The 17,134-nt window shown below is 41.9% G+C and overlaps 1 protein-coding gene and 1 long non-coding RNA gene across 2 annotated transcripts in view; both read left to right on the top strand.

The window, feature by feature from the left end:
• Positions 1-9: 9 nt before the first annotated feature.
• LOC147649825 (uncharacterized) lies at positions 10-4,122 on the top strand. Its single transcript, XR_015278065.1, has 3 exons — positions 10-665; positions 1,872-1,939; positions 2,421-4,122. It is a non-coding gene; the product is annotated as an uncharacterized LOC147649825 (long non-coding RNA).
• Positions 4,123-4,354: 232 nt separating this feature from the next.
• Positions 4,355-17,134, top strand: part of PITPNC1 (phosphatidylinositol transfer protein cytoplasmic 1) — a 76,830-nt gene continuing 64,050 nt past the window's right edge. Inside the window, 1 exon segment of the mRNA XM_023938815.2 lies at positions 4,355-5,067. Within this exon segment, the coding sequence (XP_023794583.2) occupies positions 5,020-5,067 (48 nt within the window). The 5' untranslated portion in view covers positions 4,355-5,019.

The raw sequence follows: 17,134 nt of genomic DNA, 5'->3' as shown, positions 1-17,134 counted from the left end.
GCCACCCCCGGCAGCCTCAGGACCCGCAGGGGGGAGGTCCCGCCTCTGAGGGGTCCCGCCCCTGAGGGGACCCGCCCCTCCCACCGCCCCTCCCACCGCCCCTCTGAGGGGACCGGGGTTGCGATCCGCCCCTCTGAGGCGATCTGCGCTTCTGAGGGGGTCTGCCCCTCAATCCGCCCCTCTCAGAGGATCCTCTCTCAATGTGCTCCTCTGAGTTTCCCCCCTCAATCCGCCCCTCTCAGGGGACCCGGCCCGCCATCTGCCCCTCTGAATGAATCTGCCCCTCAATCCGCCCCAGTCTGGCCGGGAGACTCCCCGGCACCCAGGAAGGGGAGCTGAGAGTTGGTGCCAGACGTGGCGGCGACATCTCCAGTGACATTCCCCAGTGACAAATCCAGGAGTGCAGTCGCGGCCCCCAGCGTGCCCCTCGGTACGGCCGCGGGGCTCGGCACAGTTGCCACAGCCCCGATGTTGCTCGGAGCTGGAGGGCGGTGAAGCAGGAGGATGGGGGATTTGTGTTCCACATTTGGATACAGCCGAGCCGTGTGGCCGCAGTGGAGCACTCCGCGTTCTGTAGCTGCTGATTTCACCTTGGGGATTTCACTGTATCTCCTTCAACTTTGAGTCTTTTCATCACCTGGCATTGCTGGAGAGGTGGGGGAAAGGTAGGACACACCATGGTTTTTAAGAGCACAAGAATCCTGATCTAGGCTGCGTTGCACCATCAATGCATTTGATAAGTTGTGAGATGTTGGTGCAACGCCTTGCATGCAGGTTGCCATTATCTCCCAACACAATTTCATACGCTACAGAAGTTTCATTCACTGAGGAAGTTCAGAAAAACTCCCTCGTGTGTGCAAGCAAACACCTAAAATAGGGAACACCCTGAATTAGAATCACAGAATGATTGGATGTTGAAAGGGACATTTGGATTGTCTAGTTCCAACCACTTGCCATGGGAATCTTTGGATGTTATTTAGGATTTCCAGAAAGAGGAGGTTGCCATGAAATTACATTTTGTTTTGTGTTACTCTCAGATCATATTGTACACAGACCAACATGTTAATGTGGCAAAGGGGTATTTGAGATAACTGGTTTAAATCTTTTGTTGACAGGATTAAGACTGAGTTCCTACATCTGCTGCACTGGTGCAAATTCAGAGTAATTCAATTAAGTGAATTCAAAGCTCCAATACTGTATTTTGCAACAGTGATACGTGCCTTCCAATAGCATAGCACAGACCATGGGTTTTGAATCACTTTCCATTTGAACATAAACTTGATTTGAAAAGTCTGATAACAGAATTTATCCATTATTGTTTTTACTTAATTTCAGTTGATTTAAGTACTGAAAATATATGCAGGTATCACACAGTGCACATCAGTTGTTCTTCCCTAACTCTGGCCATTTACAAATTTTTACAGAGCTTTTATTTTTACAATTTAATTTTTTAGCTCATGGTAATATTAGTATATTTTTATAGGTGATGGATTGGGAGTGATGCCTTCCATGGAGGTTAAAAGTCACATGCTAGAGTCCCATACACAGTAAATTGGTTCAGATGAGTGAAAGAAGAAAATAAATGCCTTCTGCAATTGTTGTTGTGAAAGAAGAAAATAAATGCCTTCTGCAATTGTTTTCCTTTACCTGCACGGGTACGCTGGGAAATGAGGAGGCAGCTGTTGCCTTCAATATAGAATCCCTGAGTGGCTAAAAAAGAAACTGAATTCTTATTCAAAAGTCCTTAGTGAAACACCCAAAGAAACAGCTTGGCTCTTACTGTCTCTTACTCTGAAGCGACACTTTGCTGACACAAGTCCATCTGGAGTTCATACTCAGCATAATTTAACATCAGGGCTTTTTCCCCCCAGGTCAGAAATGAAAAACGAGTGAAAAATGTCTCATTTTCACAACAGAGCATTGAGAGCATGTTGCAGAGGTAAGACTAAAAAAATCTGCCAATTCATGGAAATTAAAACCCAAAAGCGAGGCAGGCATGCTTGGCAGATACTGGAGCATGTCTCCTGGGAAGCATTTGGGAAGTGTGCTTTGGAAAACTCTGGTCACTCCCAGTGGGGAGTTTTAAGGGGTATATCCTTGGGGTCACTGCTTTCCCCATGTGCAACCAGCACAAGACAGCTGTGGTTTGGGGTGACCAGAGAATGTTTTGCTGCAGGTATGGGAACTAGTCTTGGTTTCCATTTTAAGCAGGTTCTATATTTGACACTCTGCTTTCTGCAGATCTGCTTTTTTAATGTACACAGAGCTGTAAGGTTTGCTTCATGTTGCAATCACATTATAAGTGATAAACCAGTTTAAGTCTTTCTCCTGGTTTTATTGAAATCAGTGTCCTTGCCTATAGTTGGGTAGCATCAAGGCCCTATGCCAAGAAGTTCAGGTTCTTTTACAATGTGTTTCAGCAACCAGAAATATTGTTCCCAGTGGAAGAAACCACAAGAAAATCTCTCAAAACTGAAGAACGTTTTACATCTGAATTTGAATTGTCTCTCATCTGTGGGTAATACCACAGAATCACAGAACCGTTATGGTTGAAAAGACTTCTAAAATCATCAAGTCCAACTGTCAGCCAAGCACCACCTCTATGTTCATTACTAAACCATGTCTCCAGATGCCACATCCAAACAACATTTTTTGGACACTTCTGGGGATGGTGACTCTATCACCTCCCTACACAGCCTGTTCCAATGCTTCATGACCCTGTGAAAAAATTTTTCCAATATCCAGTCTAAACCTCCCCTGGCACTGCTTGAGGCTATTTCCTCTCATCACTTGTTCCCTGGGAGCAGAGTCTGACAACCCCCCCACCCCTGGTTGCCCCCCTCCTGTCAGGGAGTTGTGGAGAGCCAAAAGGTTCCCCCTGAGCCTCCTTTTCTCCAGGCTCCAGCTCCCTCAGCCACCCCTGGTGCTCCAGACTTCCCCAGCTCCATTCACTTTTCTGGACATGCTCCAACATCTCAATGTCCTTCCTGCAGTGAGATATCACAAGGTACTGCCTTGGTTTTGCTATTTTGCTTGGAATTCCAGGAACATACAGTACCAACATTGTGAATTACAGCCGCAGTTTCCATATTTATAAATGGCTGTGTCAGATTTGAGACAGAGGTCTCATTAAACACATTGTTCATACCTCAGTTGAAAATCCAGACTGTTAATAGAGCTCTCAGATTTTTTTATTTCTTTGTGTAGGTGTTTGCACTTCCCTGGGAAGGCAGAGATGTGAAATATTGTGCCATTATTGCAAGGGGCTGGCAAACAGACACTGTTGGCTCCAGGAGATGGCACTGTGTCCTCTGGGCTGAGAATTGCTCTGAAATGTACATCCAGAACCAATGAAATTCTGAGGGGCTTTTGCTCTTTATTGTTATGAAACACACATTTCATTGCAGACCTAAATTCCTCTTTAACTGTCCCAAATACAGTATTTCAAAGCTTTTATTTTCTTGCAAATAACTGGTATGTAAGTGCAGATGTATATTTTACCATTATCTGTGCCATGCCTTGTGTTTTGCTCTTACAGTGCTTCTCTGCAATCCAGTGACTGGCTTTAAAGCCACTGGGAACACAGGAGAAACAGCAGGATGAGCATTTTAAACATGAAATGCTGACGTTGTGTAACAGTTCAGGGTTCCCAGGTAGTTTCAGAATTAGGTTCCTTTGCATTTCAAGTTGTAACTTAACGAGATGTGGGTAAAAAACACAACCCCCAAGCATTTTAAAAAATGATTCCACTAACAAATTCCTCACTAAAGGAGTAGGGGAGACCTCCTAAAACGGTTCTGCCTTTATAGTTCAGCTAGGAAAGGAGGCCTTTTTTCACTGAACTTTCTGCGTGTCATTTGAAAGTAAAAAAACTATATGAAAAAAAGGGGTTTATTTGTGCTGCAAAACGAGCTGGCTGATAGCGGAGGGCTGACCAGAAGGGAAATGGGTGAGGCCTCCACATCCTGTGTATGTCCGCACCGAGTGCACGCTGTCCTTTCCTTTTGTACCAAGGAGGCGGGTGCGAGCTCGGGGCTCACGGGCTCGCTGCTCCTGCACGGGGGTGTAAATGCTTTGCAAGGTGCCTTGTCGCACGTAGGGTAATAAACTTCCAAAACCCGAGAAGTCTTCATGGCAGAATTAACTGAAATCGCGAATTCTTGGGGCTCAACGCTGCCGGTGTCCCCTTGCCGGGAGGCGCCGGCGAGCGCTGCCCTGAGCCCCGCGGCCCGGCCCCGTTGAACCCGCCCGAGCGGCGGCGGCCGCTGCCCCCCCGCCGGCCCCCTCCCTCCTTCCTGCCGCCCCGCTGATGTCAGCCGAGCCCCGCCGGGGCCGCCGCCGCTGCAGCCGCTCCGCTCCCGCGGAGTCCGCCCGTGAGCACCCCCGGCCGCGGCTGCGCCGGGGAACCCGCGGCCGCCCGCCCGCCCGAGCGCCGCGCTGCCCCCCCGTACCCCCCCGAGCCCAGCGGGAGCCGCGGCGGCCGCAGCCGCGTTGCGGCGGGGAGGTGGGAGCCGCGTTTGGCAGCCGGGGAAGGCAACGTTATAAAAAGCCTTTGTCTTGGGAATCGGCATCGCATCTCTCCTGCCGCCCGACGTGCTGCCGGCGGGGGCGAAAGCCACATTTTCGGCTCGTTTGTTCTTTTCGCCGCCCCAGGCATGTCTTGACACAGCCGCGAGAGAGCCCGGCGTTTCCATGCACTTCCGACGGATGTCTTCGGCTGGGGCGAGAGCGGTGGGGGTTTGAGACTTTGTAGTGTATCTCGGTGCGAGCGTCTGTGAGATTCCCATGATCGCAGTGTGAAGGAGGAAGAACTGGGAGAAAGAAGCGGTTGTGGTGGTTTCTCTTCTCGCTGGGTCAGCCTTCCTGGATGGTTGCATTACTGTCTTGGGGACACATTGTCAAGCGCGCACAGAGAAACAGGCTTGATTATTTCCCCCCGTGTTTGGTTTCCGTCGTGAGCTCTGTGCAGAAATCACCACTTTTCTCCCAGTTCGCCGGTCCGCACTGAGCAGCAGGAATATGCTCATGAAGGAGTATCGGATCTGTATGCCTCTGACAGTTGAAGAGGTAAGATCCGCGCTCGTACCGGAGAGGCTGTTCCTTACCGAGCCTTTTCTCTTGCGAGGCGAATTGAGGTTATATTTGTTTTGCTGAATATTTTTTCTTCGTGTAATGAACTTAGTCGGAGATGACTTGTTAGAGAGGAATGTTTTTATTGGAAAATATAGGAATCCTGCAGGAACGAAGGTAACTTAAGTGTATCAAAAGCATTGTGTCGTCAAAATATTGATTATAAAGATTTTCCAACCAGACTTTTCAGAGGAATTTCATGCATATTTGCAAGGGAATGCTTTGTGCTGAAATTTCTATCTGATAAAGCGTTTGTCCAAAACCCAGATTCTAAACATATTTTACTTTTGCTTAAAATACCCTCGCAGCTGAACATGGCCTGAAACTCCAGCACAGGTAGGAAAGAGAGGTGATCATTTATTAGTAAAACTTTGTTGTCGTTTAAAGAAGTGATTGAAAGTCAAACAGCTATTTGTCGGTGTTCTGAACTCTGTATTAGGAACATTATGTTTTTATATATCAGACATCCCACCTGCTCACTGTTTTAATTAAGATACACGGAGTACATGTGCTCTGGAGTTACTGGTGCTCATGAAGTGTTTGTGGGTGCAATTAAGTGTCCAAAGGCCTGATGGCGTTTGGAAAGGAGATGGTTCTTTATGGTTTAGGGTCCTTCAAGTACAAAAACCTCGGCGTTGTCTTATTTGGCCGTTTCTGCTGCATATTTGGCATCGCGGAGGTGAGCGAGCCCTCTCTGAGCGCGCATTTTGCGCCGAGATGCGCGCAAAGTTCCACTGGTCCCGCGGGCGGCAGCGGAGCCGCCAGGGGGCGCCGCGCCACGGCTCCGCCACAGCCCCGCTCCGGTCCTGCCATGGCCCCGCCACAGCCCCGCTCCGGTCCTGCCACGGCCCCGCCACAGCCCCGCTCCGGTCCTGCCACGGCCCCGCCACAGCCTCGCTCCGGTCCTGCCACGGCCCCGCCACAGCCCCGCTCCGGTCCTGCCACGGCCCCGCCACAGCCCCGCTCCGGTCCTGCCACGGCCCCGCCACGGCTCCGCTCCGGTCCTGCCACGGCCCCGCCACAGCCTCGCTCCGGTCATGCCACGGTCCCGCCACGGCTCCGCTCCGGTCCTGCCATGGCCCCGCCACAGCCCCGCTCCGGTCCTGCCACGGCCCCGCTCCGGTCCCGCCACAGCCCCGCCACAGCTCCGTTCTGGCCCCGCCGGAGGGTCCCGACCGAGGGTCCCGGGGTGAACACCCCAATTCACTCATTAATCCGCTAATTAATGTACACATTTGTTCTTTGGCTCTATCCAGGCGAGTGCTTTGCCGCACAGTTTTATTTTTTGCAGTATGAGTGCAGAAGTCCTCGCGGGTGTGACAGAGTAGTCGCCTCAATGGTCGTTTTGTCCGTATGTTCAGATTTGGCAAATTAACAGTTCTCTGAAACTCAGAATTGGAACTGCCAAATATTTACTTCAGGCTGCTCAGGAAATTCCTTCTGCTGGGAGCAGAAGCTAAAACCAGCTGTACATATACATATATATGAAGTTTTATATACATAAATATGAAGTATATACATGAAGTTAAATAGACATAGGTTCAATTCTAGCATGTTTCCATCCAAGTTATATCATATGCTGTGATATTGGATGGCATTATTCTTTCAATACATAATTTTCTTGGTTTATTGCATTACCCTAATGTAGACAACATTTTATCCAAGCCAGTTCCTGATGTCCTTAGACTACCACACTTAGTTAATAACAGTTCATTACATCATCAGAAGGGAGCAGATCTAATTTATTTGGAAACATTATTGTTAAATAAGATTTCCAGATGCAGAAAACTTCAAAAATCTTCCAAAACAGGAATCATTGATTCATGATGAGGCAGAAGGCAATGTTGGATGTCATTTGTTCTCTAGAATGTTAACAGAATTAATAAAGATACTCGATATTGTTGTTTCTCTTATGTTGAATCATCCATTATTTAATCCAAGCACTGTGACTGAGATGCCTGAATGAGGAACCTAAGACGTGTCTGATGTTTAGCATCAATTTAATTATTAATTATAAAATGAACCAGGACAAAACTTTGAAATTAGCAAATACCATATTTTTCCGTACAGTATTTGCATACTAAAGATGTCCCACACTGTATTTCTTATAGTGGTTCATCTTTGTGACATTTCTTACACTCTTAGGAAGGTGGTGTTATCTTATTTTTACTCTCAGTTGCACATTAACTACCAACACAGTGATATTTTTTGGTTGGGATGTTGGGCTCTGATATGCAGTGGCACTCGGGTACCTGACCCAAATGGACACCACTGGCAGTTAAGTACACAAGAATTTTTGAGGTCCTGTCTCAACAGGTGGGGGAAAAATGCAGTTCTTTCTTATGCAACAGCATGGATTCCCTTTTTGTGCTGTTTTTCTTGCATAGACTTAATAAACTGTTTTTTCTGTTGTTTGGATGTTCTGCCTTTCAGTCTGTACACTTTATACATACATCCAAAAGCACTTCTTTGAGCAGCTTTCTGTTTTTAGCACTGCCTTGCCAGTTATCCATCCATAGAAGTCTCACAACATGAATGAGAAAGAACTGCGTCCTTAATTTGTGGTGTTGTCACCAACACCAGAGTGGTTTTCATATCATTCCTGTGAAAATAATCTGGCACAGGCAGGAAGATGAAGTGTTAGCCCTGTCAGCCAAGTACCTGTATCCAATCTTCTGTAGTCAGATTTTGTGTGTAATGTGAAAAAATGTGCAGTAAATTGTTGTGTCATGTCCAGCAAGTAACTGGAAGTCGTGACCTCACATGTAAATATCTGTGCATGCAGCAGTGTAGGAGTTCGTGCTGCTCTGGCTATTATGGCCTAAATTTATCTCTAGAGAAGAGTGAAAAACTGATAGGTGTCAGTGTAACAGCAGCACTGTCTCCAGGTTTGAAGAGTTCCTGGCACTGTTGTGGATAGGAAATTCCTTCATTAGCTACTGCAGATCCTGTTCCTGAGGCGTTCTTTCCTTGATGCCCTTATTAGATAAGATACCAAAATATTTATAGGACATTTGTTTATCTACCTGTCTGCTTGAAGGCCAAATGCTTTCTTGCAAAGAAAACAACTCCTAAGAAATGCTGTTTGCTACAGACTGAACTGTTGTGGTGTATTTTGAGCCAGGATACAGGAGTTGGAGATGCATATTTGTTCCTTGTCCATAAGCACTGGGAAAGATGGGTTGTTCCAAGAGTTCTTTCTGAGGTGCAGTGGCACCACACTACAGTTCCTATTCAAGGCTGAGACTTTCTCAGTAAATCGAATTTTTGACAGCTGTCTAGGTCTGTTGTTTGTGCATAGTCACAAGCTGCCTGATCAGCTTTAAAATAATTTGATAAAGGAAGCACCATGTTACCTTCTAAGCAAAATAACAACATCTGCTGTAAGAACTTTGCAAATAAGGTCAGGATGGAACTGTTGGTTGACAAAACCAACATGATTGCCAATGAGAAGTAATTCTTTACCTCATTTGTGGTACTTTTGGCAAATTCAATCAATTTGTTAATACTGAGATCTTATAAATTAGAAAAAGCCATTTCTTTACATTAGTATATAAAGCAAGTAAAACCTGTTCCAGTAATTCCATGGGATGTTACCAGCCTTCATTCCAGCTGCAGTTAATAAATGAGCCTGCTGCTTGGTTATTTTTCCCCTTGCATTTTCATGTGTTAGTTCATTCTTACAAATAGCTTGTTACATCATATGAGAGAATATTATAATAGGCTGCATTGTGAGTTTTAAATATCATCAGTTAAAAAAACACATTCTTAAGCAATTGAAAAGAGCACCAAGCAATTGAAAAGAGTTGGAGATGCTAAAAAGTTCTCAGGCTTGGAGCTCATTGCAATTAGAATTCCACAATTTTTCACATGAAGAATTACATGGGTTTATGCTTTAGAGAAGCCTTTATCTGAAATGTAAACCAAATGTGATAGGTTAGTGTGGTAATGAACACTTCTGGGAAGAGGCAAAGTATAGTGAAATTCTTGATTTGTGAAGAAAGTGATTATTCTTTAGGGAAATAAATGGAAAGACATTTTTTCTGGATCCTGTTGAAAATTGAGTTGTTAGTCCTGTAAAATGCTATGGGTGATGTGAAGCTGGGTTGTGTAAATTTGAAAGCTGAACATCAAATAAACTACAGGAGTCACAGGGTTTTTTCCTTGGAAGCAGGAATGACCATTAAGGTTTCTGTTAGTTTTGAACTGTACATGCATGGCCAGTACCTAAAGTCCTGACAGGTTTTTCTTTCCTTTGTTCTTTATTTCAACCAAGATTATCTCTGCTGAGGCTGGTGGAATCACTCCCACTCTGTGTTTTAAATAAAAGCTAAGTTGGATCTGTGGGGATCACTGCTTGCATGAGGTGTGGAGGAACAGCTGTATTGTCATGAATACAAACAAGCAGAGACCTGCAAAATGTCTGTAAATGCAGATCATGTTTTTCAACAAAAAGTCTTTTCAGCATGAACAAATTCTGGTTTTAGAGGTGTTATCCTTGCTGCTTTATAAAAATATCCATTGTTTAGTTCTTGTTTCAAACATTATGACTTCTCCCAGTGTGGATTATTTATGTAAAATTATTTCAACAACATCTGTGTAAACAGTATTTGTATCTTCTTGAACCTTGTGTACGCTTCTTCTTTAAAAGATAGTCTCCCATTTTGTGTACAAAGGGTACATGTTATAACGTGTTTTATTCAGACAGATTTAAAGATCATTGAAAGCATTTGAGAAAGGGTTGTTATGCCCTGAGAGTCAGCAGGTGTTACAATATTTTGACATGACTATATGTATGTAGTACAGCAAAGCCTTTGGTAAGGTATAAAGTGTAAAATCATTTTTTTCTCATGTACAGTGATCTGCTGCAGGGCAGACTACATCTACTTATCTTTCAAACAGATAGATTAAATAATGGTCAACTGTGTCCATTTCCTTCACTTTCCAGCTATAGCCACAGAACATATTTTCAGGAACATATAAATGTATGAAACACTTGTAAAAGCAGTATGTTGGTCATGAGGAAGAGGACTATAAACAAACTTAAGCTGAAGTCATCCTATCAAATCTAATTTATTTTAATTACTTGTAAATGAAATTATAGTTTGACTATGTCATGTCCATGACCTCTGCAGAAAACGTTTATCTGGCATTTTTGAGCTGAAGTTAGCAAAAACAGAGGCTTATTGTGCAATTTTAGTTTAAGCTATCAACAGCTCTAATGCATCTCACCCCAATTCATTTACAATATACTGAATTGCTGTGAAACATGAAGGACCTTTTTCTGTAGTTAATCATTCTGCCAGGAGATGCCTTCTGAGAACATCAGCAGCCTCACCTGCCTTTTGCAGTTAATACAGTGGAGGCACTGACACGTTTGTCTGAGGAGGATTCAGAGTTAATTATTGAGCTAGAAAACCTCTTCACACCATTCCGAGCATCTTTTTACCCTCTAAAAGAATTCCTTGTATATGTCTTTTGTCAGCAAAGATGTTGCATGTGGTCTTTGGTGGGTGGACATGTCTGCTCTCCTCACAAGGCCTTTGGTACACACAGTGTGACCTTAATTTCACCTTAAATCTTATGGCCTGGGAAGAATCATTGTAACAGGCAACATCTATGAGAGAAAGCACCAGAAGTTAACTCTTAGCACTGAGGAAGAATAACTATTCAATTTTCTTTTGCTGCACGGTCTAGTTGCAAGAAGGAACAGATTTAACATGGGAAAAAAATAAACACCTTGCTTTGGTTTGGCCTTCTTACAGTAGTTGTGGTCAGCTATAAAAGTACAGCAGTGCAGAGCAGATGTCAAACCTTCACTGATTTCCACTGAAAATAGAAATACAAAAATATGCAGTTTTCTCCCTTACTCCTGTTTGCACATTTCAGTATAACTCTGTGAAAGAAACAAGACAATCTTTGTTTTGCAGACTTCAGTGTAAACCATTAAAAAAATCTTTCAGTGGAAAGGATTAGATATTACCCAAGGAACACCAGACTCTGACATACACACACACACACACACACACACATAATATATGAAATACCACACATTTGATTTGAGGACTTTGTTAGCAAAGTACAGTCCCAGTTTTGCATTTCCCATAAAAGAAAATGCAGCCTGTTGGTGGTTTAGGACATTTTCTAGCTAAAGCACTCTGCAGAGCCTTGATGCTATCAAGAACTCCATGAGCTGTGTTTGTTTTTGAAGCATAATGTAAGTTTGGAAACAAAAGAACAGGGAAAGAAAAACACAGAATGTCAATACTTGCTTTTAAAACTTAGAGTTTTCTGGGTTTTTTTTATTTTGGGATGAACTTTGTCTTGCTGAGAACATGAAGTTCTTGTAACAGTTGATGTTAATGTTGAATGATCAGCACTTCTGAAATTCTGAAATTCTGACAACTTCTGTTTATGTACCTAATAATGAATGTAGATTTCTGTATTGGTGTCTTGAAGTTTGATAGCTCTGATATGTTAAATACATTTTCCCATAGTCCAGTCTGATTTCTTCATTCTTCATGCTTGTAAGGTTAGAAATAATATAACTATACCAATTTTCATGTGCTTGACTGTATATGTTATAAAAAAGTTAGGTGATTAATAACTCTTAAAGTCTATAAAGCCCTTTAGATTAGAGGAAAACAAAGATTATATACTAAGGAGGAAAGTTTACAAATTATATTTTCCTTCATAAGTATTCATTTTAGTCTGATAGGCATTTGCATTGTTAAAATCTGTTAGAGATCACGTTCTTGGGTACAAAAGGCTGCCTAGTCATATAATGGAAAAACCATAGTTTATAACAATGATTCATTCACTAAATTCTTTTGTGTGACTGGTGAGCTGACAAATGTGTTCCCCAGGCTGTTCTTATAGAAGCGAGTCAGTTATGGATGCTAAAATCCACACAGGCTTTCCATTTTGGCTGTCCAACCTAACACACAAGCAACCATTTTATACTCTGAAGATGAGGATGGATATCACACACATTAAACCCTTGAATATTCTCAGTCATTGTGGGTAAGGAATAATCCTTTGTATCCTTATTAATGGAAAACTTACTTGGAATCTTTTTTTTTTTTTTCCACAGAGTTATATTTGTCTTTATCTTCTTTGGTTCATAGAGCATCTATCATGACCAGCAGTAGATTTTGTGAGACTTTATACCAAAATAAAGCAAATAATGATATTTCATGCAAATTTGCTGTGAGAGCCCTCCAGTGCAGCCTGAAGAACTCTCTGTAGGAGTATTGCACATGTATTTAAGTGTAATTGCCAGTGTCTGCAGGCATCTAAAAAGCAAGGAGAAAGGTGCTCCCCAGGAATATTGACTGTGTTTAAAAAGGAGTGAAGAAAAGGTAATTTAGATTTCAAGTTGGATTAACAGATGGATTTACAGTCTGTAGGTGGGAAAAACCAGACTTGAACTTCACCTGTGTTTATATATAATGCTTCTAGTCTGGGCTTAGTCTTGTTTATCTCCTTCTAAGTTCATCATTTCTTTCCAATTTTGGTTATAAGTGATCAGCCAATTTTGAATCCTTGGATACGTATCAGAATGCTATTTTTAATTTTCTAAAGTACAATGCAGGGTGCTAAATTGTAGGAATGACATTTTAATGGCTCTTCTTGGGGAAAAAAATATGCATCTTCCATCTTTTTCTTGTTTGTGGTTAGAAAATGCTGAAGCAGTTTTGGGTTCTATTGGTTTTGTACTTTTGCAGTTCCAAAGCTGGTTTTTCTGTGCATCCTCCAAACTCCAGCACATCCGTAAGTGCAAGCACACTTAATTTAAAGCACCAGGAGTCATGTGAGTACAGAACATGAATGTTTGCAGATTTAGTAAAAGACTTGTTCATATGCTGCCCAGAAAAATCATGGTCTTTATTTAGGAGATTTTATGTGTCTGTTCTAAGATTAGTCTTGCCCAAGTGATTTAGGAATATTTAGGCTCAGTGGGAATTGTTTTCTGTGGGCATGCTGAGAATGCCTTATTTTCCATTTCATCACACTTAATGTCATCTTAGGTTTAATGTGTTGACGAATTAATGACTGTGTTCAGGGTTTTTTTCTGTAAAAATATTATTACAATGCATGACAAAATAATTGTGTGATAATGACACTCCAGTGTGACACACACTGTTGCTCAAGTGCTTGATTAACAATCAGCCACTGACGACAAACACAACTAATTTTTGAATATATTTTCAGGTTTTTGCACTCATTTTATATAAAAGTTATTGAAATAACCTTTTGTGCTAGTGGCAGGATCTTGCTTGAAAGGTTCCCAAAACACAAAAGTCTACCATGAACCAAAAAATTGTCTTTACCAGAAAGATAAAGTCAATGATAATTCGATTAAAGTTCTTACTCATGCCAAGCTTGAATCTCTCCTGGTCACACATAGATGTTTTTAAATAGTCTCACTAATTAGGTCCATTTGAACACTGGTCCTGGTATGTATAATCTTATCTTCTGAAAGATGATTGACAAATTTATCCAGCTACTTCTCTGATTTTTGTCTGGTTTTCTTCAAAAATTAACTGACCTCTAAGTAATATTTTCATTTAAAAGATTATTTGTACAATGACTTGCAATAAGCCAAATTAAGCACATTAAATGCACACATGATTAGAGTCTTAAATAACTTGCCTACTTCTTTTATCCTATAGACTTGATTTAAAATTGATTTAAGTCATCCTTCAATGTGGGAGTTTTTGTTTTGCTTCACTCTGTGTGAACAGAAAAACACTCAGTGGTAATTAGACCACAGTAATATCAATGAGTGCTGTCACTGATGTCGGAGAGACCAAGATTTCCCCAAATATGTGTGATAAAACAGAGCATAGTTTTAGAACAGAAATGTTAAGAATTTAAATTCCATTTTAATTGCATGGTGTAAATCTGAAATAATTCCATTTACCAGGAGATCCATTATAGATTTTTATCAGTCTGATCAAAAGCGGACTTTAACCAATGGCTGCAAACTAAAAGAAAATGTAAGTTTCTCAAAGCTGTTGTTCTGAGCAAGAAAGAGACCGAGCCGATGTCTCTAAGTCTTTATTATTCTTGCCTAACCTAAATAACATTGGCACACGTTTAGATTAAGGCCCCAGATTTGTGTCAAACCTCTGTGATGTCTGTGAGCCTACATTAAGTGAAGTTCTTGCTGTCCTCACACCACGGATTTCTCAGTTACCTCTTTGCTCTCAGTGTTCAGTCTTAATTTTATAGAACCTTTGATTTCCTTTCTCCCATTTTTGAGCCCTTGGTCACTCCGAAGTGAGGAAGCCTCTCCAGCCCCAGGCGTGTGGCCAGCTGGCAAAAAGCTGCTGCTCTTGCTTGGCCTGGGCTTTGCAGGGAATAAGGAACTGCACAGCAGACTGGAACAATTGATAATTCAGCTCCCTCTTGAGTACTCGGCTCAGATTGAATCCCTGTATTCCCGCAGTTACCATGGATCTTTCTCCCAGAATGAAGCTGAAGAGAGCTCCAAAATTTCTCCGATGTCTTAGAGGGTTGCTAAGTTTATTTGCATTTCTAAACTGTTTGCTACTCAGTTAAACCCAGTATTTTTGCTTCTTTTTCTTTTTTTTCTTTTTTCCTTTTTTCTCCTCAGGGATGATTCAGTATAAAAACATGTTTGTCTATATTAAGGGGACTCTTTTATACATTTGGGATTTTTTTCCCCATTAACTTCAGTGGAAACAGAATAAAGCTTAAATGGGGATTTTGTTGTTTTTCTTAATTTGTTCTCCACTGTTCTGCTATAGCTTATTTTCTCCACTGTCTCTGCTTTTTTTCATGTCTGAACTTGAACTCGCTTGGAGTCAAGTGATGCTGAACTTCTAAATCTGTTCTGAGGGAGTTTAAGATGAGGCAAACAGCATTTGAGTGGAAATGTTATGTCATAGTAACAAATGCCTATGGATTAGTTCGTTTATTTCCAGGACCTCATGGGCTATACATTGCTATTTATAATTTAACTTTCTCAAGCAGCCACGACTGTGTTTATGTTGCCATGGTGTTCCTTGCCATACTTGAGGGTGGATAGTAAATGCTATAATTGAAAATAGATACTCCCACTGAATTAAGGGTAACAGGTGGTAATGTTTTTATTTAATCATGCTGAAAGCATATTACAAGTTAAATGTAGATACCTCTACTCCTGCCTCCTTGCCAAGACATTTTCAGACATGCCAGTTTGTCTTCAGTCAGTGGCCAGGACTGGAGTAAACAACATGAGTGATTTGCCTTGTGACAGTCCAGGGAATGCCAGTGGCCATCAATAAGCATCCTCCACTTCAGCAACAAGTGTTCTTCTGCAGGAGGGAAGGAGCTGCTCTGATGCCTGGGGCAGGTCTCTGTCTCATCCTTCCCTTGGGACTGAACTCTGGGTAAAGCTCTGATTCCTGACCAGCAGCTAACGAGCAGCAATTGCTGTTTGCTCGTGATCTCCACACCTTAGCCCTTTCAACTCTTCATTTCCTTCTGTATTCCACTGAGGTTTTCCACATTTTCCAAGACTCATCCTACTATCACAACTATTCAAAACATCCCCCTCTCATGACTGTAAGAATAGCTTTTGATTAAATTTTGTCAACCCAAATAGAATCAGTTAAATGGTGTATCTATCATACATCCTACATGAATCACATAATATATAAATATATGTTTTCACATGTGAATACATATATGTTTTTCCATTCTTCAGAGTAAAAAGACAGAAACACAGATAATATCCTAAATTATTCTTAACATTTAGGTGGGGGGAAAAAGGTGGTGTAGATTTTTCTTCCCAAAATATTCTAAGATGTGAAGATTAAATAATTCAAAATAATTTCACGCTCTGTGTTTACTGCAAAAAGCCAGATGCCCAGGAGTATAAAGCAACCAGGTGCAAATGCTGCAGTCAGGATAGTGTGAGCAGTAAAGTGCAGAGTGGAGCTTGCTGCCTGAGTTCTGCACAGCAGTCTCCTGTTGAGGATTTTTGTACCGTTTTTAGAAGCAGCTGACAGACTTCGGTCTTTATTAAGTTTGGCTAATTGGGTCCTCCAATTTTTCCTATAGCTATAGGATGTAAAATGAATTTTCAGAAGCAGGAGATGTGTGCATACACAGAGTTTTCTCTTGAACTCATTTCAGAGTTGTCTCTTGTTTCTCCATTTTCCTTTCAGATTTTACCATTTTGTAAAGCAAAGCCAAGCAAAATAGTGTTTCATGGATGATATGTTTTGTCATATTTTGGTTTTTAAGCTGGTTTATATTGGCTGGAAATGTTCATGTTATTTAAACCAGTGTCACTTGCTTTGTACACAAGACCAAGAGTCATAGAGCCTTAAAGCTTTACAAGGAGGTCCTTAAGGCCTTAAGCTACCAGCAATTGCATTCCTTTCCATGGATTGTTATACTTAATATCTTTGTTTGCAGGCCTTTTCCACAATTTTGGAAGTTAGACTTGCAAATTAAGTGAGCTACTTTAAGCCTGTGTTATAGGTAGCACTTGATTGAGTTTATTGTTACAGAAAAGTTGAGGACATTCCCTAGGGCCACTCACAAACTTCCATGTAACAGTAAGTGTGCAATAAAGCATTAGGCTTTGAAGTATTCATGCATATTTAATGGTAAGGGAAGGAGAGAACTCAGCATTGCAGCCAATCCAATCCTATGACAAGAACTGAGTTAAGGAAAAAAAAAATTGCGTTTGTAAGATGTTTTTGATCAAAGGAAATAAAAAAGCATTGCTGAAGGTGATTAATGTAGATTAGTAGATCATCTGTTTTAAGGACAATGTCTTGGATTCACAGGTCTAATGGAAATTTGTCTCCAGCTTGGGTTTTTCTTGGCCTTTCTGAGTTTTCCTAGTTCAGCTGTCCCTTCACCTGGTCTTTTTGGAGATGTAGGACCTTTGCTTTGTTTTGGTGCTGTTGCTGAGTTTGAAAGTCCCAGAGTCCTTGTGTACACCTGTGCCTTGGAGCTGCCTAAATCGCATCTAAATATA

Source organism: Cyanistes caeruleus, chromosome 19 (assembly GCF_971803275.1).
Source record: "Cyanistes caeruleus chromosome 19, bCyaCae1.hap1.1, whole genome shotgun sequence".
In the NCBI taxonomy this organism is placed as follows: Eukaryota; Metazoa; Chordata; class Aves; order Passeriformes; family Paridae; genus Cyanistes; species Cyanistes caeruleus.
The sequence above is the reverse complement of the archived record's forward strand: the minus strand, read 5'-3'. Positions and strand labels throughout refer to the sequence as shown.